The 26,802-nt window shown below is 39.4% G+C and overlaps 1 protein-coding gene and 1 long non-coding RNA gene across 4 annotated transcripts in view; one reads left to right on the forward strand and one right to left on the reverse strand.

The window, feature by feature from the left end:
* MnM (myomesin and myosin binding protein) overlaps positions 1–21,344 on the reverse strand; it is a 35,621-nt gene extending 14,277 nt beyond the window's left edge. For all 3 annotated transcript variants that reach the window (XM_019041445.2, XM_019041444.2, XM_019041443.2), the window contains exons 1-4: positions 21,196–21,344; positions 15,413–15,529; positions 8,489–8,751; positions 5,962–6,184 (exon numbers count right to left, since the gene is read on the reverse strand). In XM_019041445.2, coding sequence (XP_018896990.2) covers positions 5,962–6,184; positions 8,489–8,751; positions 15,413–15,529; positions 21,196–21,265 — 673 coding nt within the window. In that variant the 5' untranslated portion in view covers positions 21,266–21,344. The remainder of the gene's footprint in view (positions 1–5,961; positions 6,185–8,488; positions 8,752–15,412; positions 15,530–21,195) is intronic.
* Positions 211–4,976, forward strand: LOC140224008 (uncharacterized). Its single transcript, XR_011899252.1, has 2 exons — positions 211–1,216; positions 2,968–4,976. It is a non-coding gene; the product is annotated as an uncharacterized lncRNA (long non-coding RNA).
* Positions 21,345–26,802: the final 5,458 nt, after the last annotated feature.

The raw sequence follows: 26,802 nt of genomic DNA on the forward strand, positions 1-26,802 counted from the left end.
TGCTTCAAACGCGTTTTCTCGACATCACAAAAATGTCACACCTGATTTATGCACTGAACCCCCCGCCCGGCAAGCCGGCAATGTTGACGTTTTGGCAATGTTTCATGGAAATGTTTCACGCAACATTTCACAGTAATATTTTTCAGCAATGTGTTGATATGTATTTGCAACGTTGTCTTATAACATTTTCTGACAATGTTTTAAAATAATTACAAGAAACATTACAAAAACCTTGCAACGCAACATACTTGAGTAATATTTCATGATAATGTTACGATAATATTTAACGCAATATTATTAAAACGTGAATAAGTAATGTTATTATCATATTCATAAAAAACACTGCAGAAATATAATACAATATTTTTCAAAACATATTTTAATTTAAAATTGTAACAATGTTTATTAAATATGTTTCCAAATAATATTATAAATTAACATTTCAGTAATGTGTAAGAACTTTATTACGTAAACGTTTCCAAGTGTCACAGCACGCGTCCATAAAAAGTTACTCGCTGTGGAACGTAGATTTTCTTATTCTAGCCGTGGACATTGGAAGAAGGACCGATTGTATATAATGTTGCCGCAAAGGCCCTTGAAGGGGCACTGTTTATGCACCGATACGGGCAGTCCGAGTCAATCTTCCTGCAATGCAGCGACCTTTGGCAGCGACGTATCAACTCTTTCGATCTTATCCTATTCTCGACGAAGATTTTTTTTCCTCAGTGAAACATATTTTTGAGTCAAAGAAATTGAGTGTAACTGAAATGAAGTATTTTATTTAAATTTAGAAAAAAATTGGTCTCATTGATGTTTCTTTAGATGAAAAAAAAATATTAATTTTAATTAAAGAAAATTTCTTTGTCAAGAAAAAATTAGCTGTGTGGGTGCCTTTCTTTAGATTTTCGCGTTTTCGGATGATCTGCTCGTGCTTGAAGAAAGTTTTATCTTTAAAATATGGTTTAATTTATTTGAAAACGCGAGCCGCGCCGTAACCATACGATCATACGATTCGGCTTCTTCCGGAACTTTTCGGGTAAGTACGACAGCGTGCTTCGTAGTTTCCCTCCAAAACTCACGACCTAACCTACAATTCCGCCGTCCGTTTCCGATATGCCTGGTTGCGGTAGCGCTAGCCGTTACCTCGTTGTTACAGCCAGAGACGATTTTGGTGTATTTTTCCAGTCTCTCTTCTGATGCAGCCTCCAAAATAAATGTAAGTACTTAAATTTTGTTAGTATATCATTCAGGAAATGTAGATCGACAGACCCTACCCAAAATTAATGATCTAAATCAACTGAGATCTTCCTCCCTCCAGCAACGAAATTTCTGTTCTCACTTCCTCACATGAAATGACATACCTGTCACAGTGTCATTATTATGAGAAGAAAAGTCGTTCTGGAAAACATGGAGAGGGCAGGTATCGTTTAGGACTCACTGGAAACCATGAAATACTTTTGTCTCACAAGTTGGAAGTCTCTATTACTCTCATGAGACAACACTGCAGTGATAGCGAAGAGAGCGATAAGTGCAGGCTGGGATGAACTTCAAGACAAATAAAATCATGTGCTAATCATGGCTCGTGCAGAAATGCGCTTATGGCTCTCTTCGCCATCACGGCAGAAAGGTGCGCAAATTTAGACCTTCGTCCCGATTTGACCAATGTCCCACTCACTAAGTTGGGCCAAGCTCATCTCGCTATTAAAACATCTCATCGCTTCTTTATTATTAGGTCATACCTCCATTTTCACACAAACCCTGCAAGTACGCACCAAGTTATATGAACATTATGGCTCAGTACAATACAAAGTTGCGTCCATTTGTCCTAGGAGTGATGATATGTCCCGTTCTCTATTATTTTTACTACCCACTCTACCTGGTACGTTTTCATTAGGTTGATCCAACACATAACCTCTTCTAATTCTCTCAGTGAATGTAAAATGATACCTCTTGAATGTTCAGTACATCACTCGCGTGACTTAGCACTGTCAGCGAAAAGGACCTGCAACTAAGTATCATAATTTGTTTCTGTGACATATACAACTGACCCATTGTACTTTTCTTAAAACTGAGCTTCTGCATGTTAGAATATCTAGTAGGGAATAAAAAGAAATGATGTTCTCGTGAGCCCTGCCTCCGTCTCTTTGTCCCTTGATTATTTACTACCACCACGGCAATGTAGATTGCCGTAAAAATTAAGCATGATCAATCATCACATCGGAATAGCATTTCATTAAACTGCGTGTAAGGACCAAGATATGAAAGTATCCAAGCGTTCAGAGCGAGCCAGTTTATCGTCTCTCAGGCTCCGTTTCACTTGTACTGAATGCTAGGGCATTATTACACAAATGAACTAGAGTGCGGTAAACAGTATGTTTGTTTTTTCCAAGAGCACAATAAATGAGAAAAATCATGTTACATTGCACTAACCTAAATTTTGGGAACTTGTAAGGTCAATTTTCAAAGAGATATGTGTTAATGATGTAACAATTTCAATTGTTGTGTTTGATTGGAGGGGGAGAAAAGAAGATAATTAAAGTCCGATTTCAGATGCCTACTTTTTCTCAGTTTAAATATTTGCTGAAACGGGTTGAAAATAAATTGTTGGCAACTTGGTTTTGGTAAGTGTTCCTCTTACCTGTACCTCACTTAGGTACCTGTTTTCTACATTAGACAGGGCAAAAAATTAAAATCCTCAGTTTCAAGAGAGTTCTGGAAAAAATCTCTGGTATTAACAATTGAGAAGTTACACCGATTTATAGTTTTTGAAAGAATTGCAATTTTATGATTATTTTAAAATTTCATTCTACTGAAATGAAACAGCTGGAGATCTAGGTAATTTTTTTTTTCAACGGATAAAATTTGCACGTCAAGTATGAATAAAATCTAAGAGCTAAACAGTCACAAGTCACCTCATCGAACTGTCACCATGCCTTGTATAATGCTGTTTATTTGTCTGTTTTTCAGGTTTTTGAAGGGCTTCCTGCACTCCAGCTTGCTCCCTCTTTCTGGATTTCTTACATTCTGGATTAAGAAAGCGGCTACTATTCTATGACATGGCTGTCAGTTTCTCATCTGAGCAGTCATCCGATAGGAAATTAGCAGCGACTAAAAATCATCTGGTTTTGAGAAATTCACCATGAATCGCCTCAAAGCAACATCATCAAAAGAAGTTGAAGTGTGTTCAGAGAAAATAAACATAAGTACTTAGCAGCTATTGTTTTCCTAAAAATTTTATGTCTGACCGGAAATTTTTTAAGAAATTTGAAGTGGTGTGAAGTTCGATTAGTTACCTTTAATATGCATTGCTCTATTCTAAAGGAGAAAATAAATGAAAGTGAAAGTGCTGTGTCCAAAGTATCATGAATAGCATCATTGGTGTTTTTCTTCAGGTTTTATTTTTGATGAAGGATCAGTTGAATTTGGTGAGTCATATCTATTATATTTTCCTTTTGCATGCTATTTTGCCACAGGAAACTGTCAATAAATGAAATAAAATTACCTAATGCCCTTGTAATTGAATCAATTCTGCATTTTTTCCCTTCGGTTTGTTGGCTCCATGAGTCTGAAGCATGTAGGTACAAATTTATTCTGAGATATAAGCCTGAAACGGGTGGTGTATATCACCCTGTTAAATTTCACCATAAAGTATTGCAGCTAACAGGCCTCGTTCCGACACTAAAGCTGCAGTAATATAAAGAAAAAGAAGATAAGGAAGGAGCAAATGGAACTTTTCGGCTCTGAAGTGATGTAAGCTTCAATTGATAATCAATGCATGAATAAATCGTCACCTTTCGGCCAAAGTATCACAAGATCCATGTGATGTTCACAAATTTCCGCCGCCATTTGATTTTTTTACAGAGAAATTGTTCGACAAAGCTGTCCAAAAATTTCACTAAATTTTCTCAGTGCTGCTGATAAAAATCAGTGAAATGTTCAAACAGATTCAACGATTTCTCTATAAAAAAATTAAATGGCAGCAGAAATTTTTAAACCTCGCATGGAGCTTGCGATACTTTGGCCAGAAAGTGCCGATATCAATATTAGCTTAAATTTTGGTCCAGAAATGGACACCTCAGAATTATATAAGTGTTACTTAATGTACAGTAAATCGTTAGGTAATCATTTGGTAAAACTGATTTAATAAACCTCAAGTAACGATTACTTAAAGTCCTTCTCAAAAAAAGTGACAGTTTTACTCAAAATTGATTAAGGATCACTTAATCGTGAAGTAAATGTGAATTCACCATTACTTTAAGCTTACCTCAAGCTTACTTTACGTTTACTTTTCCCTTACTTAATCTTGAAATCCAAATGCTACATGGGATCACTACGAGCACGATCACACACACTACGAGCAATCACTGTGCTGTCAATACTTTTATTTTTATAAGGTATCATTGTATTTTTTGGTAATGTTTAGGAAAATAATCATGATTTTAAAATTAAATGCGTGTTGAAGTTACAATTTCAATTCCTTATCGTCATTTAGCTTCATTTACTGTAGTATTATAAATTTCCACCGTCAATATTTCTTCAAATCATTATCATCAGCAAGTATGTCAATTCTCAATTGTGTTACCTGTTTTGTGACTTTCGGTAATTTATATTCAATTTATTATGTTTCTCATTTTCTTTATTTTTTCTAGTAGGTAAGAGTTTCTCAGGGGTAATTTATATTAAATTTATTATGTTTTTCATTTTCTTTATTTTTTCTAGTAGGTAAGAGTTTCTCAGGGGAAATCCTTGTGATAAGAGCCCCAAATTTGTGTTTTCTTCCTAAAAAAAGGCGCAGCTAAGCAATGTCAAAGCGCACAAGTAGGTGTTATTTTTGGCGTTCGAATTGTAAATTTTATTTTCTCATTTGACCACTTCTCCAGTTCAAGCTATCATCAGCGTTCTGTTCTCAATCGCCTACAGCTTATTTGCTAAATTTGATTTTTGAATAAAGATACTTCTTTCGTTTTTCCTCTCTAGATTTTATGGTATCTTATTTCAAAGTTTCCACTGCCAGCTTCAATTACCGTAGAATCATGAATTTCCACCGACATTTTTTGTTCCCCCCTGTTACGAGAAATCCCTGTACTGTCAATTCTTTCTTAAAAAAAATATTACAATTTGTAATGACCAGAAAAATAATCATGATTTTAAAATTAAATGTGTGTCAAAGTCGCAAATGATCATTCAACACGCAAATGTATTTAATTTTAAAAGTGTCTTGATTTCCTTCCTTTTTTTGAATGCCATAGAAAATGTTCAATTTTTTTTCTATCAAAATTTAAAAAAAAAATCTTGAACATTTCCTGTTCTTCAATCGTTAAAAAATAAAATGTCCGTGGAAATTTTTATGTGGAATTTTCTTCTCTGTAATGTCCCACGGATGTTCTTTGATGGAACATTCCCAGAATATTCCTAGAATATTCCTAATGTTCTGAACTTGTTTCATTCACACTTTCTCAGAATGTTCTGAGAATATTCCGAGAACATTCTCAGAATATTCTGAGAATGTTCTGGATTTATCAATGAATGTCCTCAGAATATTCTCTGAATATTCCTGTGCTATCTGGGATCGCAGGCAAGATATTGTAATACTTCCATCATAAGATTACTTATAAGCCGTCAAAATCCATTCTTGTAATGAAACAAATCAAATGTCCTGCTCCAGAAATATTGACTCACCCTCTAGAGTTAAGAGACCCGGAGAAAATGAATTGTAGTCTCGTAGTAGAATGAAAATTAGAAGCGGATCCAGCAATTTGGTAACACCGGGTTTCCTCCATTTAAACCTGTGTTAAATAATCGATTCTTGTCGGAGCACCTAGCCCCTCCAAGAATTGATACATTTCCATAGATTCAAATGGAGAAAAACAATGATGCCACTTTGCTGGATCTGCCAAGGAAGTGATCCTACGTAAGGAGCCATCTTAAGAAAAACTTTTTTTAAAAAGATGGAATAGTTACCCTCGAGGACAAGTTTAGCCTTGGTCTGAGCGTGACCAGCCCTGTTGGTAGCAGTGCATTTAATTTCTCCTTCGTCGCTCATGGCGGCCTCGTAGATGATGAGCGAGCTCGCGTCTCCATTGGTCACAATCCGCTGCCGCCGGTTGCTGAAGATCTCGAACCCGTCGTGGTACCATGCTACTTGCGGAGTTGGGGTGCCCTCCACCCGCACTGTAAACTCTACCTGAGTATCAAAAAACATGTGATGCATGGTAAGCAAATTCAAACATTTTTTTTTTTTTTTTTTTTTTTTTTTTAAAGTATACTTTATTGTTAGCTTCCAACAGGGGAAATATAAACAATTTGCTTAAATTACGAGATAATTGTATAACAAAGCGACAACATGATAATCGGTTATTAACATAAGATTAAATTCAAACATAAAGAGTGGAAAGGTTTTGTTTAAAATAAATAAATGACTTGTCTTGACAAAAAAAAAAAAAAAAAAAAAAAAAAAGAATGGAAAAGGGACTGAACTTATGCAAATCAAGACTATGTTTCATAGCTGTACTAAATATGACGGGCTTGAAGGACAAAGCGCAAAAGAGCAGTTTTTGAAAAAATTGAAATTTTAATGATTCAAAGTAAATCTATTGTCTTAATGCATATTCTGTGAAAAATTCGCTCCCAAATTCCAAGTTTAAGCATTAAAAAGTCAGTTTGAACTTTCTGACCGCCATACGGGTCTATGTAATTTCGAAACTTCAAACAGGTATTTCTCGCAATAGCAAAAACTGCACTTATGCGCCCTGTCCTCCGAACCCTTCATACGTGATTCTTTACATGCTGATATTGACGTGAAGGCCTTGAAACATTCTCGCCGCATACCATACTTAAACGTATTTCTGCTCATAAAGGCTATTTCCATTTAAATCTTCCGTCACATTCTTACGGCGCAATGATACAACTATTTGAACTCTCCGGAATGCGTGAGGTATCACGCCGAATTTGAAGGCGTTTTCAAAACAGCCAAGTTCCGTTATCGGAATAATCGTTTTGCATAGTTCATATTATTTTGTTTCCATTTCTAACCACTTGTATTTATTATGATCCTCCATAAAAACCACCCATTTCCTAAATACAATTCTAGCTGAAGCGCACTTAAGCGCACTCATGACTGCAAAAATGTCAACGGAAACCGAAAAGGCCAGCGTGAATGAAGGCTATTTCAATTGCAAACTTCCGTCGCATTTCTAAGGCGCAATGATACAACTATTTGAACTCTCCGGAATGCGTGAGGTATCACGTCGCATTTGAAGGCGTTTTCAAAACAGCCAAGTTCCGTTATAGGTATAATAGTTTTGCATAGTTCATATTATTTTGTTTCCATTTCTAACCACTAATTTAATTATAATCCTCCCATAAAAACCACCCATTTCCTAAATACAATTCTAGCTGAAGCGCACTTCAGCTATGCATTCGCCACTGCAAAAATTTCAGAGGAAATCGACAAGCCCAGCGTGCATGAAGGCTATCTCTATTTAAATCTTCCGTCACATTCTTACGGCGCAAAGATACAACTATTTGAACTCTCCGGAATGCGTGAGGTATCACGCCTAATTGAAGGCGTTTTCAAAACAGCCAAGTTCCGTTATCGGAATTATCGTTTTGCATAGTTCATATTATTTTGTTTCCATATCTAACCATTTGTTTAATTATAAACCTCCCATAAAAACCACCCATTTCCTAAATACATTTCTAGCTGAAGCGCACTTAAGCGCACTCATGACTGCAAAAATTTCAGAGGAAATCGACAAGCCCAGCGTGTTCAGCCACAGCGCTGTTTTCATTGATTCCCTTGAGAAATAATGTCACATCCTCCTGTCATGCCTGAAATTACGTCATTTTTTGCGCACTTCCGGCTTTCTATTATGTCTCGTTTTGATACAATTACGATGAATTTTGCTGTTTTCGATATTTCAGTGATTTCACCTAAAAGATATTAGACAAATTTTGAAGGAAACTCGATTTCAAAAATTTGACCCTTACTGCTCTCTTCGCCATCTCAGTAGTCTAGGTTCCTTTTTGCAAACACTGAAAAAAAAATCTCGGTGTATTTACTAAGAAAAGGGTAAAATTACCAAGAATTCAGGGTTCTATTTGATCCCAGTTTTTTCTTGGTAAAATTACCATTTCTGGAATTGGTAATATTACCGAGAAATCTTGGTAAAATTATTTAACTTTCTCGGTAATTTTACTGGACCTTGGTAAAAACGCCAATATTTTTTACCGATTGTGGTAGAATTACCGAGATAAAATGGCAAAGTTAGCGAGAATAGATTACAAATAAAAGTGGTATTCTTACCTGGAAAAACAGTAAAAAAATACCGGTTTTTAGGTAAGCTTACCAGTCTGTCTTGGTAAAATTACCAATAATTGGTAAAAAAAAAAGTGAGATGGTAAAGGTACCAACGGACCTTGGTAAAAACGCCGAGAATTTTTTTTTCAGTGAAATGCAATGAATTTGATGATATAAAATTGGGCTGACCTTCTCATTTTCGAGGGCGGTGGCGTCGTGGAGCTCCTGGTAGAAGAAAGGGGCGGAGGCGACCTGCCTGTGGAGGGTGACAGCGAAGGGCTCGGAGAGTGGGCCGGGTTCGGAGAGGCCGGCCGCGTTCTCGGCGCTCACGCGGAAGTGGTAGCGCCAGCCGGGCTCCAGACCCGACAGAACCAGCTCCGTGCCCCGGACCAGGGCCGGCGTCGCTCGCACCCAATGAGGGGACCCCGTCCGCCGGTGCTCCACAAGGTACCCTGCCAACAGAAAATCCTCCTTAATACACAGGCATCAATACATCCAGGGCCGGATTGAAGGGGTGGCCACATGGGCCGCGGCCCATGGCGGCTTTTACATTTTTTTTAAATGTAGGTATAAAAAAAAATGATTTAGAAAATAAAATACAAACGAGAAAAGGCGACAAAATCTCCCATTTCCTGGGAAAATAGTAATTTCTAATTGTGTCGTCTTTCGGTAAAACAAAAGACAGCATCTTTAATTGGATTACATTTTGTAATAAGAAACCACTATTTCTGGCCAATTTTAGAAACAGCGTACATGCCATTAGTTTCCCTATGCAGCAGTGGCGTGGCGTGACTATATCTGGTAGGCGTTCGGTAGGAGTGTTAACTTTAGGGGGGAGGGGGTAAGAAAGGTTCAATCCCCTTCCTTAAAGGGGGGTTCGGGGGGCCTCCCCCGGAAACTTTATAAAAAATGAAGCCGCAAGAACACGATTTTAACCCTTTCTGGTGAAAATTTTGCCGGTAAATTGTCACTGAAATTTTGATCTTTTTACCGATCGTTTTCCTGTAATTTATTTTGTTAAATGATAACGTATTTTCGCAACTAGCACCTGCAGAGAGAGGTGGGAGAGGGAGACTGTGAAACTGGGAGATGCGGCCCGCAGGCGCAGGGGGGGAGGGGGGGAAGCGGAGGGCGAATCGCGGCATAGAGGAAATTCGGCGGTTCGCAAACCCCTGCGGACCACTGTTACAGGAAACAGCTGGACTGATGAGCGGCTCTCCTCTCTCGTTCTTTTCCCCTTCCTTTTCTCTCTGCTGTGTTCCCTGCGCGAGCGCGGTCCGCACTCGTCTCCGAACCCAATGCTCACGCTCCGCTCTGCGCCGCGCGCCGGTGCCTCTCCTCTCTCGTGTACCCTTTGCCCCTTCATCATTGCACCCAGGTTCTCTCTCCTCATCGTACGCAGATCATCCAGGTTCGGTAGCCGGTGCGGACCAAGCGTCACAGGATTTTCTCTCTCCGCCGCGCCACATGCCGCTGTCGGAAGCCAAGCGCCCGATACTTATTTGCGATCTACTATTCTGTATTCTGTATATTGCTTCCCACATTCTTAGCCATAATTTATTAATTGTTTCAAAATATTTTAGGGTGTTCGGCGAACACTGCGAACCTATGGACGCCACGCCACTGGCTTTTATGGAAGAGTTAGAGATAGTGGTTCCTTATTGCAAAATGTAATCCAATTAGTCGAGTTAAGAGAGAAACCAGCCTGCCATTGGATTACATTTTGCAAAAAGGAACCACTAGCATTGCAATGATGCTAAGATTGTGCAACTTCATCTTTTGCAATAAAATTGCGGAAATCGTGAAAAACTATGAAATTTAGATGGTAATTTTTGTCTTAAATTTACATTTTTTAGCGAGTAAAATAGAAACTATTAATGGATAATCGGGTTTTTCCTCCAAGGCAAAAGAAGTTGCACAATCTTAGCAACATTGCAATGCTAGTGGTTCCTTTTTGCAAAATGCAATCCAATACATCCAGGGCCGGATTTAAGGGGTGGCCACAAGGGCCGCGGCCCATGGCGGCAAATTTTACAATTTTTTTAAATTTAGGTTTATAAAAAAATCGGATTTAGAAAAAAAATACAAACGAGAAAAGGGCGACAAAATCTCCCATTTCCTGAGAGAATAGTAATTTCTAATTTTGTCGTCTTTCAGTGATACAGGTGACAGCACCTTTAATTAGTCGAGTTAAGAGAGAAACCAAACATGCAATTTGGCCTGGAACAGCGCGGTTTAGAAAGAAATGGCGACGAGGACTTGAGATGAAAAGGAAAAGCTCTCGGCGCGGCGGTCGGCATGTAGCACATATTAGCGCCTACAAGACTGCATGAATACTTCACGCATTGCGTAACACAGTGCGTTCAGCAGCGGTCGGCGTGAAAGCGGCTACAAGACTGGTGGAATACTTCACGCATTCTGCCAAACACACTGCAGTCTGCGCGGCGTGGCGGCGGAACTTAAAGTCATTAAACTACATTTATGTTCGTTCATTTCTCATAAATGGAGGGCCTTGTTCGCACAGAGGTAGGTTTACGGAACCTAACTTTTGCGCAAAGTTCCGTGAACTTTTGCTGATAGCGTTGACAGGGCTTTCCCAAAAAATGTGTCCAACACGAGTAGACGCGTCTTATGCACCCCTCCCCCTCCGGCACTTTTACTTGATGGTTTTGATTGATGTTTCAAAACGAATGAGAATAAGGGGCGGCAAAATACAGGCGGCTCATGGGCGGCAGGTAGGTAAATCCGGCTCTGAATACATCCCCGAGATAGATCTAGGCTGAAAACTGTGTACGAAGCCCGTGTCTCATGATGAAATGAACTCATCAAATGCAAGATGGCGGAAATGCGTACTGGTTTCCCCGCAATCAAAAGTGGGCGGGCCGTCAAATGTTGATGAATAGAGCCCAAGTGGACTTGCGCGAAAACCAGTACGCATCTCCGCCATCTTGCATTTGATGAGTTCATTTGATCGTGGGATATGGGCTTGATAGAACTTCAATTTGGACCGCGTAAAGCAGAAAGGAGCCAAGCCACATCAGCTATTGCCAAATTTAATTGGGTAATTCAATTTTTCACATAAAAATGGTTGTGCGAATTTCGGTGCAAATTGCAGTGAATGTCCTGCATAGTGCGAAGCGAATTCCTTAAAACTTTCCAACGAATCCACACAAACGTTCCTTCGTAAAAAATTAAAGACAAAAGCTGATATGGCTCCGTTCGTTTCTGCTAAACATGGTACATTTATAAGTGAATATTATGAGTGAAATTCGGGTTTTTTTCTTTCAAGCGAATGTGATAAATAAAGAAATGAATAAAAGTCTACTTTTTATAATGTTATATTGATAAAAACTCAGACCCTCCATTCACGCGCTACCATAAACGCTCAAAACTTTCTTTGAAGCCCTAGGGGCTGGGACTGCCTATGGCGCCGAGCACCTCATTTCTAATTCTGATGGGACTTAAATCAACGAGACGGCTCTTCAATGGCGGCATAAATCTCGGTGGGCCCGAAACTGGGTCATTGTTAAGCATCTCGAATTGTTTGCGAATTCCCGCAGCGTAATTATTCCGTCTGCCCAAAGCCCGGCGACGTTTTGACTTAATTTCAGCCAACGAGACGCTTTTCGTCAGCTTGTCCAACTTCGCTTGTTTTGACACTCGTATTCTAAGTATAATGAATGGAGTGCATGTGCTGGTTATGCGACAAAGCAAGAAGAAGGCGAGAGAGAAGAATAAACCTCTACGTATTGTGCCCGAGCCGAAAATTCACCTATTCAATTCAAATGTGTCCCATTAAGGAGTATATTTTGGTTGGCCCTAACTTTGGTCGAAAATTGAAACAGCTTAGAATAATGTCATGTATGGTCAAAGCGACTCTTAATCATCTAACCTGTGAGAACTTGTCCTTATTGGAGTGTTTTTGAAAGGTTTTCGCATGAGTTACCAACGCAAAGTAGTGAAGTTTTGCAGTTTTTTCGAATAATTGCTCATTTTCGGTCCTAAATTAGATTGTTTATGTGAGCACAAGCGACTACCACTTTCATATTCGAATATGCTAATCTTCAGTACACCCATTACAACATATCTAAAGGAGAAAGTGGTAGTCGATTGTGCTCATACAATAAAATTCGGAATTCATGAAAAACTTGGGGATATTTCTCTATCAATTTTTTACAAGAGTTCAATCACAATTTAATCTAGAGTATCTAAAAATTTCAAAGGAAAATATTCATAATTTTTCTTAGATATAAACATTTTATCGGAGGAAACTCGGCAACTCTCGAATGATCATACGGCGTTCTTCCTTAGCAAAGCAGTATTGGCCTGCGGCAAAATCTCGAGTCATTGAATCCCTCAGTTTTAACCCATAAACTAAATTTAGAGCCAAATCAGGTGATGGGTAAAAAATTAACCATTAGAGGTTTCAAACTTTACAGTTCAATGTCACCGCAGTATTATGCAACTAGGAAAGACTCAGAGAAAGGGTTTAAAGAAAGAGTTCACTATTTTTGGGCCACAGCCAAAACGTGTTGACAATTGAAAATTCACATGCTCCCTTTGATATTCAGGTTTAAAATTTACTCACATCACAAAGTTTTTCCCCTTAATAAGTAGGTTTGTTTAGTTCTACTAGTAATTAACTACTTATACTGGTAATAATTAAGCCGCTTTTGTCACGAGGGCTCGGAAGTTTTGCGACCAGTAACGCGTTTTTCCATCAGCAACCAGTCGTTACTTTTTCAGCTCTACCACTCGCACCACTTGAGCACCCCCATCTCCTTCCGTACAAAAATTTCCAATAAAGCGATTCAAATGGAGTTATGGGTCGAAAAAAAAAAAAAAAAAAAAAAAAAAATCAGATGTCGAACTTTAGGCGGTAACCTCTCAAACGCATTTTGAAAAGGAAGTTAAGAGCGGTGTTTTTACTTTTCGCGCCACGAGAAGGTGAAAGTTCAATTGTACTTATGAAAGTTTGTAAACAAAGCATATTAAGATTTCGAGTACATTTTTCTCGAAACTACCATAAATTTTATGAACTGCAATATTCAAATATTCATAACTCCGGTTCGGTTTGACAAGTTTAGTAATGTTTTTTGTCTCTTCCTCCCCCCTCCCCCTAATGTTCATAGAACACTTCTTTAGACCCTGACATCAATGACTCTGTAGACTAAGGTACCATCCAGGGTGTAAATGAATCTCTATGATCCCTCGATCCTTGGAGTGCGGGCTCGCTATGTGCACTCACTGGAAAAAAACACATTGGATCTAGAGTCCAGACTGTTGAAAACATTGACAAGAAAAAATACTCGTGATTCAATCGGATTTTTGCTTGAATCAAAAGGAAATTCGCTTAAATTAACAGGCTTGGTTTTTGATTTAAGCTAGATTCTGATTGAATCAAGAGTACTTTTTCTTGTCGATGTTTTTAAGAGTCTGGACTCTAGATCCAATGTGTTTTTTTTTTCCAGTGCTGGTCGAAAATGGTGTATGTATACTGCGGTAGGTCTGGCACGAAGAAATAAAAATTGTCAACGATTAAAGCGCGCACCGTAGTGTACGCGCAATCCGCGAAGTATTCGCATAGTCTTGCAGGCGCCAAGTCAAGCGCGCACCGTAGCGTACGCGCAATGCGTTAGGTTTTCCTACGGTCTTGCACGCGCCAATATGCGTTAAGCGCGCACCGTGCTGTACGCGCAATGCGTGAAGTATTCCCACAGTCTTGTAGGCGCTGCACTGTGAGGCAAAGAAAATATTGTTTGGCGAAGATCAAATCCACAGTTCTGTATTGCGATTTTCCAAATTTCCGTTTGTATTTGATAATTTTTCAAGAACAACTGCTAGTTGTCAATATAGCAATGGAGGGTCTTTTGTCTGCGACTTCAATAAAGAGGTAAAAATGTATGAAGTTTACGTCACGGTGGTTGCGACACATGTCCCGGCACATGATAAACTGTTCAAAACTGTTACTGTTCAACTGTCTATTTGAAAATAAATTTTTGAACGTCTTTAGATATCCGAACTGGCTAACCACATTTTCAGTTCGGAAAATCTGGGGATTAGAGCGAATGAATTCACCGTTTTGGATTGGGTTGGCATGTTTATTAGTCTTGAAAAGTTTGACAGTATTTCCTTCTATTTAAAAGAAAAAAAGAAAGAAAAAAATATTAAAAAGTAACTCAGGAAATCAAGCATTGTGAGACTGAATATTTCTCCTCTATTTTTTCTTAATTAAGGGGTGAAAAAGATAGCCACTTTGATAGCCATTAATGTATTGTTAATATTGATGCAAATCGATAGCGAAGACGTACTAAACCGCGTATCTATGTTTTTGACGTTGCAAATCTTCAGTCTCATATGATGATTCACAGAAGGGATTATTGTTTTTGCATATAGTTTCGTTTGATTTGTTTTTTGTTTTCCTTTGAAAATGTTGCTAAATAATTTCGAGCAGTAGGTATTCTTCTAAAAAATAGAATATGAACGGAAATTTTAGAACGTAAAGCAATTGCAATCCATTGATTTAGTTTTACCGTCGAACGTTCCCGGCAACTAATGCGAATCTTGATGCCAAGAGTGACGATTCTTTCCCGAAAACTTAGAGTAACTAAATAAAGCAGGACGTTTCAATGTTCACTAAGGAAAAAGATGTAAGTACGCTCCTAAAGAAGTAAAAATACACACATTCTTACAACTCCTGATGGCACTTAAAATATGTTTTTAATGTTTAAATGTGACTGCTCTTCGGAAATTACGAACGTTTCTTTCTTTAACTTGAAGGAAATGAGGGGGTTGATTTCCAACTGCACTTTTAAAGTGCAGCGACACATCGGTAAAGTTGGCAGCAGTGTTATAAAATCTGTCATCACTAACATCCACTCTTCAAATGCTCCTGAGCTACATCTTAAACTCTAAATAGCACATGACAAGCCGCAGCCCATTGCAGCTCGTTCACCAAGATTAATGACTGATGGAATCGTTGTGATGCGATGACCACTCTCGTCTAACATAAAAAATACTATCGAGGGAGAAAAATTTTGGTGCACCCCACGATGAATTCTCTACATTTTAGTGCGAAAGAAAGATTATCGTTGGGTATGAAGATCAACTCACCGATTATCCTGGATCCACCATGATCATACGGTGCTTCCCACTGAATAGTGAGCACATCTGGAATTGTGTTACTGGCATTTGGCACTAAAAAAGGCTTGCCTGGAGGAGAGGGCCTTCCTGAAATAATGGGAGGAAATCATTAATAAAATAATATACTGGCGGACAAGAGGTAGAATATTTGTAAGTCCAGCAGGCGCTGTTTTTAGAGGATTGAGCCAGTGGCGATTTTTACAAGTAGGCAACACTGTTTTTTTCATTTAAATCCGCGAATGATACCGATTTTAAGCGAAGAATCTATTGTTTTAAATACGTTTAAATGTGGAACAAAAACGTGTTTCCAACCTTTAAAAATCGCCACTGGACTGAGCCTTTAGTTGAGCAAACTGACCGCTTCAACTTACCTTAGGCGTCTCCCCCCCCCCCCCCCCCCCCCGTTTACCCGAAAAAAAGGTGAAAGAAAAAAGGGAAGAAAGAAAGAATGAAGGAACGGAAGAAAAAAGAAAGGAGGACGCTTATAATTGAACGTATTTATACCAAAGGGAACTATATGCATAGGGTTTGCGTGAAACATAGTTCTTTTTAGCATAAATACGTCCAATTGGTAATATTCATTACAAAATGAACTCCAACTGCATATTAGATGCTTGAAAATTTCGAAAGATTTTCAATGGAGTCCCCCGGACCCCGCTTACGTCCCCCGTTAGAAGTGTCAGAATCCGCTTATGTAGTTCACAGAACTGAAAAACTTCCGACGGCAGAGCGTGATTGGTCGGCTACGTCTTATCGCTGCTTTGTCGTGCCTTTGTCAGGTGGAATTCACGACAAGCTAAAGGCAGCTCTTCAGTTTTCGACAGTATGTCTTCCATTCCACCTGACACAGGCACGAAAAAGCAGCCGACCAATTTCAGCAGCCGTTTTCCATTTAAAAAGAAGAGTATGCCAGAAAGTCTGCAACGTCGCGAACCGCGATGTGTGTTATGGCATTTTCACCGTCGGAGTGTGTTCAAGACACATCAAAGGGCATACCTTTGATTTCAAGGAATTTCGAGCTTGCTGGCTAAGAAATTAAAGGATTAGTGCCAATTTGAGAGCTCGACTTGGATCCTTGTACACGGGCCGAATGGGCAATTGCTTCTGGAAGAGAGCGCGAAGCGCCTTCTCGGGGTTGGGACACTCAGCGGCCAGGGGGCGTACCCATAGTGAATGCATAAGTCTCTACTGAACAAACTGCGTCGATTTGGTTGATATTGCTGATGTCACTTTCTCCGTTCGTAAGTCCTATTATATTCCTGCCTCCAGTGAACATTGCATGGTTGCACTTTTGCAGCGAAAGCACACATGGTATCATTTCGCCTACCCGCTTTTCTTTTCGCGTAAACAATTGCGACGGACGCTGACCGGTCCCCTCTGCCCCCCTGTGCCCTTCTTTACAGCCACCATCACGCGAGTGAGACGTCTGTCATTCGCGCGCCGTTCGGTGGCCGGCACCGCATTGTCACATTGTCACCGTAAAATTCAACAGAGCGATATAAAAAAAGAGTGTTCACAATTCGGGCAGTTTACAGAGAAGTCGATGACGAAAGCGAGCACAACATTTCTTTCATCGATTTACTCGAATGTGGTGCGATGTACGGAAAGAAGTGATTTAAAAGTGTTTAAATTTGAGGCCTAAAGGATCAAAATGCATTATCTGCATTTTTTTGGGTAGTTGAGCTAATATTAATTATTCCAAGATTTTTTGCCCTCTCCCCGAATATGAAGCCCGCTTTCATCGGTAACGACGGATCCATGCTATATGTTTAGAATTTGTTTCATAAGAGACGAAATCCAAGCTAAAACTTTCGATTTTACCTCATTTTTAAAGTAACAACAAGTGAGTATCAATAAAAATTATTAACACCAGTAGGTTTTGGTTCTTATTCTAAAAACTACCTAGCACCTAATTTCAGTTACCTAAAATTATAAGGAACTTGTCATCTTGTAGATATTACTTCATTTATATAATCTCTTACTTGAGCTTTGTATTGTAGTTTAAAACATGTATCAAATGAAAGTAAAGGCAAGTACTGTTTAAAAATCAAATGAATCCCTAGTAAAAGTGAGTCAGCATGACGTCAGGCTATGTTTCATAAACTACCCTGAGTCAGACTGATTCAGGCTGACGTCAGGCTGATTCACTTTTACTAGGGAAACTTCACTTAAAAATCGTGTAAATATTTGTACCATCGAACAAAAGTTTTGCTAAAATTCATGTATTTAAGTGCTTTTTATAAATATTTGCCACTAGAGTAGCCTCTAATAACATAATTCAGGGCAAACTGATATTTTCCTGAGATTCATCTTATTATTGTTACCATGGCAACAACGGAGGTGGAACAGACGCGTGCCGCTTGAAGTGCCGCTTACACTTACCGAAATAAAACAGCGTCTGAATTCTCGCCATTGGCACTACTTCCCTCCCCTCCCCTCCCCCTCCACCTCACCCCCGGGGGCCAGCTGCGTCATGAGTCTGATCTCATTCGGTAAAGCTCATGGGTCGAACTTGTCAATTATTATCGCTGGGGCCGCGAATATTCGAGGCCTGCTCGCACCAATGTATATAGGGTGATCCAAAAGTCCTGTAACACCAGGTCCAGGCATCACACTTGTAACTTTTCAACAATTTGTGATCAAAACATTGAAATTTTGTGAGAGCTCCTAGGTGAAAGGAAACGACTTATCGGACCCCCTCCCCCGAAAATTTTCAGGGGGCCGCCCTGAGAAGAGGCAAGATCCGTAGAAGTTGGTCACGCGGGAATGTTGGATCGCTCTGTGCATCTCTGAGCCTCCAGTATACGCGAGGCCATGCCCCAGGCCCACATATGGATTAAGATGAAAGCCGGGGTCCGTGGGTTGAGATCGTTTCGATGCAGAAATAATTACGAGTTTTGGGGTTTATTTTTTAAAAGCAAATCGGATCCACTGGAAGTTGATTTACATACATACATATCAAGCCGCTACCTCAGCGCACTAGAGCGCTCTGCGACTCCAAATCGCCATCGGAATCGATTCTCCCACAAATCATCGGGCAGATTACACCGTCTGATCTCCCCCTCCACTCCCTCTCGCCAACCTTTTACTGGACGTCCACGCCGCCCTCTTCCGGGAGGAACCCAATCAAAAGTTGAAAAGTTGGAAGTTGATTTATATTTCATGAGAAAAGTATTGAATTTTGAAGTTAATGAGCCCATAAACAAGTCAAAATTACGGCGAAGAATATTAATTGAATTATTAGTACCGATATCGATCTATACAAATTTTTTTTCGGCAGTACATTTGAATTTTTTTTAGTGGGTTAATTGCAAAGACAGTTATTTTCAATTTGGTTTCATTAAAAATCAGTGGATTCTAGAGGTAAGGATGGCTGGTGTGCCGACCGCGTCGAAGACTTAACGAAAGGTAAGGCGCCTTCTTCCATTTGCATATGCAACCCGCGCAACTCTCGTACACTATTAGTCGCATCTCTCGAACGTCGAACTGCGATCAGAATGTCACGTCATCCCGTTCATCGACCGATATTAGATTAAGGATGTTTCTAGGGACTGAGACAAATATTAAATTGAATTATGCTTTTGAATTCTTGGATTTGAGGGTCTCAATTGAACTTTATTTAGCCTTTATAGTCTTAATTTAGCCAATAGACCTTAATTTAATAAAAGGGTTTCTTTTGAATTTAGCAAAAAAAAAAAAAAACTTCCTTTACAACTTTGCGCGACTAAGTTCCGTTAAACTACAAATTATGTTTGTCTAAATTAAACAAACCTTTGACAATTTCTAGCATGTTAGACGGTTGGATGCACTTATGCTAAAAGGAACCATATCTATATAAATTAAATCAAAAGGACATTTAAAGAGGGCAAATTCTATTTGCGCTTTTTCTTTTGCGCCCTCCATATAGCCAGCAGATGCTTTGGGGCCTAATAAATTTAATTTACTACTAATGCGACTACAAATTATTAAAGCACACCTCTGCCTAATAATACATACTCTCCTTATAATGTGTTTGTAAATAAAAGAGTGTTCCAAGTAGGAGTCAATAAAACATTCCTCTCAAAACAATACTTTAAGTGTTCTGAGAGAGGATAATGAAAAAATCTTTTTGATTCAGGAATCCACACAGACGTTCACTATTCGATTATCCACTCACAGACTGAATATTTTCGTTGATAAGCACTATTCTTCGCCCCAACCATAAATATCCACGCTACACCAAATAAAAAGGTGCGATATCCAACATTGAGGTTGTTAGACAATTTTCACACGTTTCTCAAAATGCTTATTTTACTCCACTTCGATGGCTACAATGCGACATCACGTATCTCCATTGTATTGTGGTATTTCAAAATCTTCGCTCGTAGTTTATTTTTTCAAAAAGGAACAAGTCAACCTCATAGCTTGAAATTTATACGGACTATTCCACGAGCAGAGAAGAAAAATCAAGGAAGTTTCCAATAAATACGTTGACTAATTAGTCAACGTATTTATAATGGAAAATTTTCCATGCAAAAAATAAAGTTTGACTGAAAGTCTACGACGTCGGAAACTGAGATATGTGATCTCGTACCATAGCCATCGACTTGTTATTCCTTACATCAGTGTCCACGTTAGACTCACATCCTGATATGTAAAAGTAACGGCAGGTAGGTAGGCATTTCACAGTTTTTGCACACTTTTTAACAACCTCGATGTAGGAATGGAGAATTTGCACGCAGATTTTGTATTGCTTCATCTGAAAATGCTTAAAGAACTGATTTTGCAATTTTTTAATGATTTTTTTTCTACTGTGGGAAATAATATAAAAATGGATTTAAAATTGGGAAAATGCACCGCCTAGTGACGTGACCTGGCGGCATTTCCCATTTAAACGCATAAATTTTAGCAGATTAGATCATTTTGTTATATCTTCTCCAATAATTGTTCAACTTATGAGCCAAGGCTATCCTCACTTGATAGCGTCCACAGCCCGTATATGCCCAAAACAATTTTTTTTAAAATTGATTTTTCATTTACTCGTTGTTTTTGACGTTATGTAGACAGGGTAAAGACGTGTTGAGGCACAACAAAAATAAACTAGGCTTGCCTATATCCCAGACATGGATTATCCTGAGTTGAACACATAAAATTCCCTAATTTACACTGACACTAAAAGTCAAAAACTGCGATGGGTCGTTAACGACCCAAAGGGCATATATGGGTACACGAAATTCTTCAAATAACAGACACCTGCAAATTCTCCATTGCGCCTTTTATCCGATGCAAACAATGAAAAAAGCACTCGGCGAATACAAATCCAGAAGGTGAGATGGAAAATCCATTGGCCATTTTATGGATTGGACCGAAAAATATCGGACCAAACTTACTGGACTAAGCGGTACTGGGCGAAATTTATTGGACTAAAATTCTCCAGGACGAAAAAAATTGGACGGAAATTCCTGAAACCCAGCTAATGAAGGTAATCAGCAGCCACTCCCAGATTACTCACAGAACGGAAACTTACTGAGTCGAGGTGCTAACTGACTTTGATACCTTTAAGGGTGGAAATCCGTGCTTAAACAACACTCAACGGTCGGAAAGGAGGTCCATGGTAACATGATACGAGGAGCCCGGCTCTGAAATCTCGACGCGCACCACAATCACAACATGCTCGCGAGAATTTTCGACACGTTGACACTCGCGATCGGCGTGGGCGCATCCCGAATTCCCGACGCGGGTTCGAAGTTGGAAGTTCAGGTTGTGCTTCTCACCTGTTCCTGAAGAGCGGTAGTAATCCTTTTGGCTGAAAGAGTCTCTCCTTTTGCTGTGGGCAGCGCCCATGTTGGGCACTCGTCAGGCGAACATACTCCCGAAAACGTTCGCGCCCCTCCGTGCGTCCGGCTGTGAGCTCCGGGGCGTTGCCACGCTTTCGTTAGCTCCTTTCTCCCTTTTCACTCGCGTGGAGAGCGAATGGAAAGCAGTTCTTCTACCTCTTCCTCTCTCTTACTAATAATTGTTAAAAATTTTCTTCACATTTATCAATTTAATATATTTTAGTTATATTTAAGTGCTGTTTTATTAGTGCAGCACTTAAATATTATTACACTGAAAAAAAAAACTCCGGCCGTGGAAGCCGTATTTACGGACTATATAGACATACCGCCCGCGTTCCGGGCTCAGAGGCCGAAAGTTCTGGGCGTTGCACCCGGAGCAATCGAAGCTAAGGCTCCAGTACCCGGAAATTTCGGCCTATGAGCCCGGAACGTCCGGAAAGTCCATTTAGCCCGTAATTTTTTTTAAGTGTACTTATATTCTTCTATCTCTTCTTCTCTCTTACTAATAATTGTTAAATATTTAAATATTTTCTTTCCATCCATCGATTATTTCTCTTTTAGAAAGCGTTTCAACATATTTGTTGATAACCTCTTCGAATTTCCTTCTCTGTCAGCGGAATATTCTGTATTAATTTTAAGCTATGAAATTGGTTAGCTTCTCTTGGGAGAGATAAGATAGGAGCGGAAATTTTGAAACATCGCCGTGGAGATACGTGGTTTTGCACTTCGGTCATCAATTTTTTTTACGGCAGCAGGTCGAGAAGGCACTTTGGCTATCGAAGTAGCCAAAGTGCGATACCGCGTATCTGCGTTTGCGACGTTGCACATTTCCTGTCATACTTCATTTTTTCTATGGAAAACTAATGTCAACGTAATTTCTTGAAAATTATCTTCATGGTTCACCCCTGTCGGCTGAATATTCTGTACCTATTTTTTTCAATCTACAAAGTATAGACTTTTTTCTCTTTGGAAAAAAAATAGTAGCGAAAATTTTGAAACATTACAATGCAGATACGTGGTTTCTCACTTTTCCGTACCCCGATCTACCCCCATAGTCTTTGCCGGGCTTCTCAGTATTTGCTGCACAAATTTTGGGAAGATTTGTTCTCGTGCTGAATCATTCAACTGTTTTTCACAATAAATGCTGTTGTATACATCAGTTAATGAAGGAACCTTAAGAATAAAACTACAAATTGAGAGGAACTATCTCCATTGTGAAATGATTCCTGAGAACCATAAGGCTAAATCCATGACAGGGCTCATGTCACGATGGGGATAGTTCTTTTTTATTTAAATACGTTTGAATTTGCCACGACCCACAGTGGATCGTCAACGGGAGAGGTCGGACAAAATTTGGAAATTTTAAACGCTTTTAACTCCGTTTATACACAACTTTAAGGTTCTGAAAGTGAAATCCATCGGTTCCTTGGTAAAATTTTCTTCCAGAGACACCCCTTAAATTTAAAATGTGACGAATTAAACAACAAAATTTGCAGTTTTAGTAAAAAATGGCATGTCCGACCTCTCTCATTGACTGGATCCACTGTGCGACCGTTGGTTGTAGAGCACATTATTCGGTGAGAACAAGGATCTGATAATGATATTTCAATGGCACAGTGTAGGAACATAGTAGGTCATTGAGATTTTTTGGAAAAATGAGACATTGATTGTTTGCAGCCGAACTGTGCTCATAATATTGCACGTAAGAAATAGAATCTCAGAACTGAAAATTCAACTATTAACTAGGTATAATAACTGTTAGATTAGACCAAGAGGGCTTATTTGATTTTTCAGCATTTTTCAAGCCAAAAAACTTGCCATTTCATATATTCACACACTGAATTGCGATTCGATTCTTTCAGTTCCGACTTGTACAATTGCCTCTTTAGTGGCAAACGAGGCTGAATGTTGAGAACCACAGTGAAAATCATAAGTCCGCGGTGTAGAGTTTTTGAAATTATGTGGGTTTACTTTCGTTAGCTCCTTTCTCCCTTTTCACTCGCGTGGAGAGCAAATGGAAAGCAATGGACCACTAGACAAGGTACGAATTTCAGCATTCTGATACATGTTTCGTAACTAAAATTTCACGTAGAACACGATGCGAACAACAAAAATTACCGAAATTAAATACTTACGAAGATATTCAATGATTCTTGATGCGTGAATTCAAACCACCCGCTCATGAAAACTCAATGCTCTGCGTGATTCATATCGCGCGCTAAACGTTATCATGGCAGTCTCAGCGCTATAAAATTCTGGCAACCTCAATCTTGACGCTTTGGATCAGCTGCAGCAAATTGCCTATAGTTTGAACAACACATGGTGGGAAATGAACATTGCTTGATTGAGAAGCTTGCTAACAACGTTGTAGTGCGCGATTTGACTCACGTAGAGCTTTGAGTTTCTTGTAAGCGGGCAGTTCAAATTCCTCGTCACCAAGGTGAAATACAAATGTTAATATCTTCGTTAGGAGTTGGTTTCAGTAATTTTCATTGTGTGAATCGTATTCTGCGTGAAATTCTGGTTAAGAAACATGTATCAGATTGCTCAAATTCAGACCTTGTCTAGTGGTCCATTACGGAGACCATGTCGCACTGTGGTTGAGTTACATGCTTCCAAAATGGAGGCATCCAGTGACGTTTTCTGACTGAAGATTGAGAAGCAGCAGATTGGACGCACGTAGGCCAGTGGTACGGGAGCTACAAACATCCCTATTTCGCCTTCAATTTATAAAGTAGGCCAAAGAACATACCTCGGGCAGGATTAGTTATCTATTCGCAAGTTTGTTTTTCGCGAGTTTACAAATTATTGTCCGGCAATCAATAATCCTCAACCACCGCATGATTTTGATACTGGCTCCATTTTTTTGTGAAAAAGAAAAAAGAAACAGGCTTGCTGCTGAAAAGTACACGATGTTTAAACAACCTGACGAACATTACCATGTGAGATGAGACAAACCCATTTAAAAATAATACAATAATCGGTTGGCGTGAATTTTTGGATACTTAGAGAATCTCAACGAGTTTAAAATTGAAACACACGCTGGAAAAAAAAAAAAAAAAAACACATTGGATCTAGAGTCCAGACTCTTGAAAACATTGACAAGAAAAAATACTCTTGATTCAATCAGATTTAAGCTTAAATCAAACGGAAATCCGCTCAAATTAAGAGGCTGGGTTCTTGATTTAAGCTTAAATCTGATTGAATCAAGAATGAATTTTTTCTTGTCGATGATTTCAAGAGTCTGGACTCTAGATCCAATGTGTTTTTTTTTCCAGTGCAGCAAAAAGGAAGTATAGGGTAATTTTTTTCTCGAGTTCTCCGGAGCGATCAACCTTAGGTTAGGCTCGGTTAAAAGGCGTTTACCGGTTTGAATTCTATAGGCAGTGGTTGGAATGATAAAAATCCCGACTTGTCTGATCCGGCAACAATGGTGCGAAAGGCGCAGCCGCAAGGGAGACGAGAATAGCCGTCGGGATAAATTATAACTGCGGTGGCGACCTCTCAGTGGAAGCGCGTAACTCAGAATAGACCCTGCCGGAGGAGATACGCGCCCGCCCTGAACTCAAATTTCCCCCGCGTCCCCCTCCCCACCGATAAGCGCCTCCGAGTGGGGGGACCACAAAGCAATTTTTCAAGTAGAAAAATCTTTTGTTCTACGGCTGAGTAGGGTTGCGGTTTTTTCGAATGATTCGATTTCGGAAAATCGATTTGATTTTCGGTAGCAAATCTATTTGATGTTAAAATCGGAGGAAAAAAATCGATTTCAGAAATATCGTTTTTTTTTTCGAAATCGATTTTGCAACCCCTTAAAAGTCCATTTGGTATCCAAGCGCCTCCGAGTGGGGGGACCACAAAGCAATTTTTCGAGTAGAAAAATCTTTTGTTCTACGGCTGAGTAGGGTTGCGGTTTTTTCGAATACTTCGATTTCGGGGGATCGATTTGATTTTCGGTAATTAATCTGTTTGATGTTAAAATCGGAGGAAAAAAATCGATTTCAGAAAAAATCGATTTTGCAACCCCTTAAAAATCCATTTCGCATCCAAGCGCCTTCGAGTGGGGGGACCACAGAGCAATTTTTCAAGTAGAAAAATCTTTTGTTCTATGGCTGAGTAGGGTTGCGGTTTTTTCGAAAACTTCGATTTCGGGAAATCGATTTGATTTTCGGTAATAAATCTGTTTGATGTTAAAATCGGAGGAAAAAGATGGATTTGAGAAAAATCGTTTTTTTTTTTCGAAATCGATTTTACAACCCCTTAAAAATCCATGTTCGGCGGCAAAAACATAAATACTACTAAAACTGAGCTTGAAATGAAACCCGGGTCTCACAGAACCTAGGCCTTAAGACACGTCCAGCGTTCTGCCTTCCCAGGCGCCATGCGCAAATTGCGCCTAAAAATGGGGGGGGGGGGGGGGGCTGGGCCATCGTGGCGCCGGTTATAGGACATTTCGTGAACGATTTTTTGTCCGCGCACCTGCTTTTTCCAGTAATTTACGTCCACGCGTTTCTTCGGCACTGGAGTTTTATTCCACGTGCCAGTTGAGACCCAAAGGTAATTGGCCCACATGTAAATACAAACGACAATTGCTCACGACGTTTTTGGATGAAAATGTATAATGTCTTGGAAGAATAAGAGTTTGCTTGTTTTTTTGTCTTGTCTGTTTGGTCCAACGGAGAATAATATATAGTTGAGAGTTTTGGTAAAAATGGGGGAGCGTCAATTCCATGAGACAAAATTCACTAAAACTCTCTACACGTCTTTGGTGTAACAGGACTTGATTATCTTTCAAGCAATGCCCACCTTGTTATACCTGAATCGGATAAACCTCTATATTTGCCTCAGCTAAAGGCTCTTAGATTTTTCCTGTGTACGATAAGTACGAGTATCTTGATTTATTTTGCGAGGAAAGATCTGTACTTTTAAAGGATGCCTGTCACTCTTAATACGTTAAATTTCGTATAATATTGTGCAACACCTCTGTTGTGAAATAGTTGCTTCAGGCGCCGCCGCACGGCAGGCGGGCGGCCAGCGCGAAACGCGCATTGGCGCCTACAAACCTAAGTGGATACTTCAAGCATTGTGCAGTGCGTGAAGTATCCACTTAGGTTTGTAGGCGCCAGTGAGCCTCTCGCGCTGGCAGCACGCAACGCGCCGCTCCGCTCTGTTAGGCTTTAATATTTATACTCGCATAGCCAGCGAATTTTAAATCATGATTTTGAAATATTTGCACATGCTCTGCATTGATTATTCTCATTTAAATTGACGGGGAAAAAATATGTATCAATTTATCAAAGGAGAATAATAATATAATGTGTGTTTTTTTAAATATTGGTGGTTTCGTGTCAAATTTAATGATTTCCAAAGTACTTTAATTTTTTATTTTACATTTTGTGCTTTTATTGTGCTGCAGCGAGGTGTACGCGCAACCAAACGCTCAAAATTTGACGTATTTGACTCTAAAATATCGATGCACATGAGGGTTAAAACTAAAGATTGCGTGCTATTCTTGGTTTTTTTCCCTCTTTTATTCATTTTTGCAGT

The sequence above is a fragment of the Bemisia tabaci genome, chromosome 2 (assembly GCF_918797505.1).
Source record: "Bemisia tabaci chromosome 2, PGI_BMITA_v3".
NCBI classification, from domain to species: Eukaryota; Metazoa; Arthropoda; class Insecta; order Hemiptera; family Aleyrodidae; genus Bemisia; species Bemisia tabaci.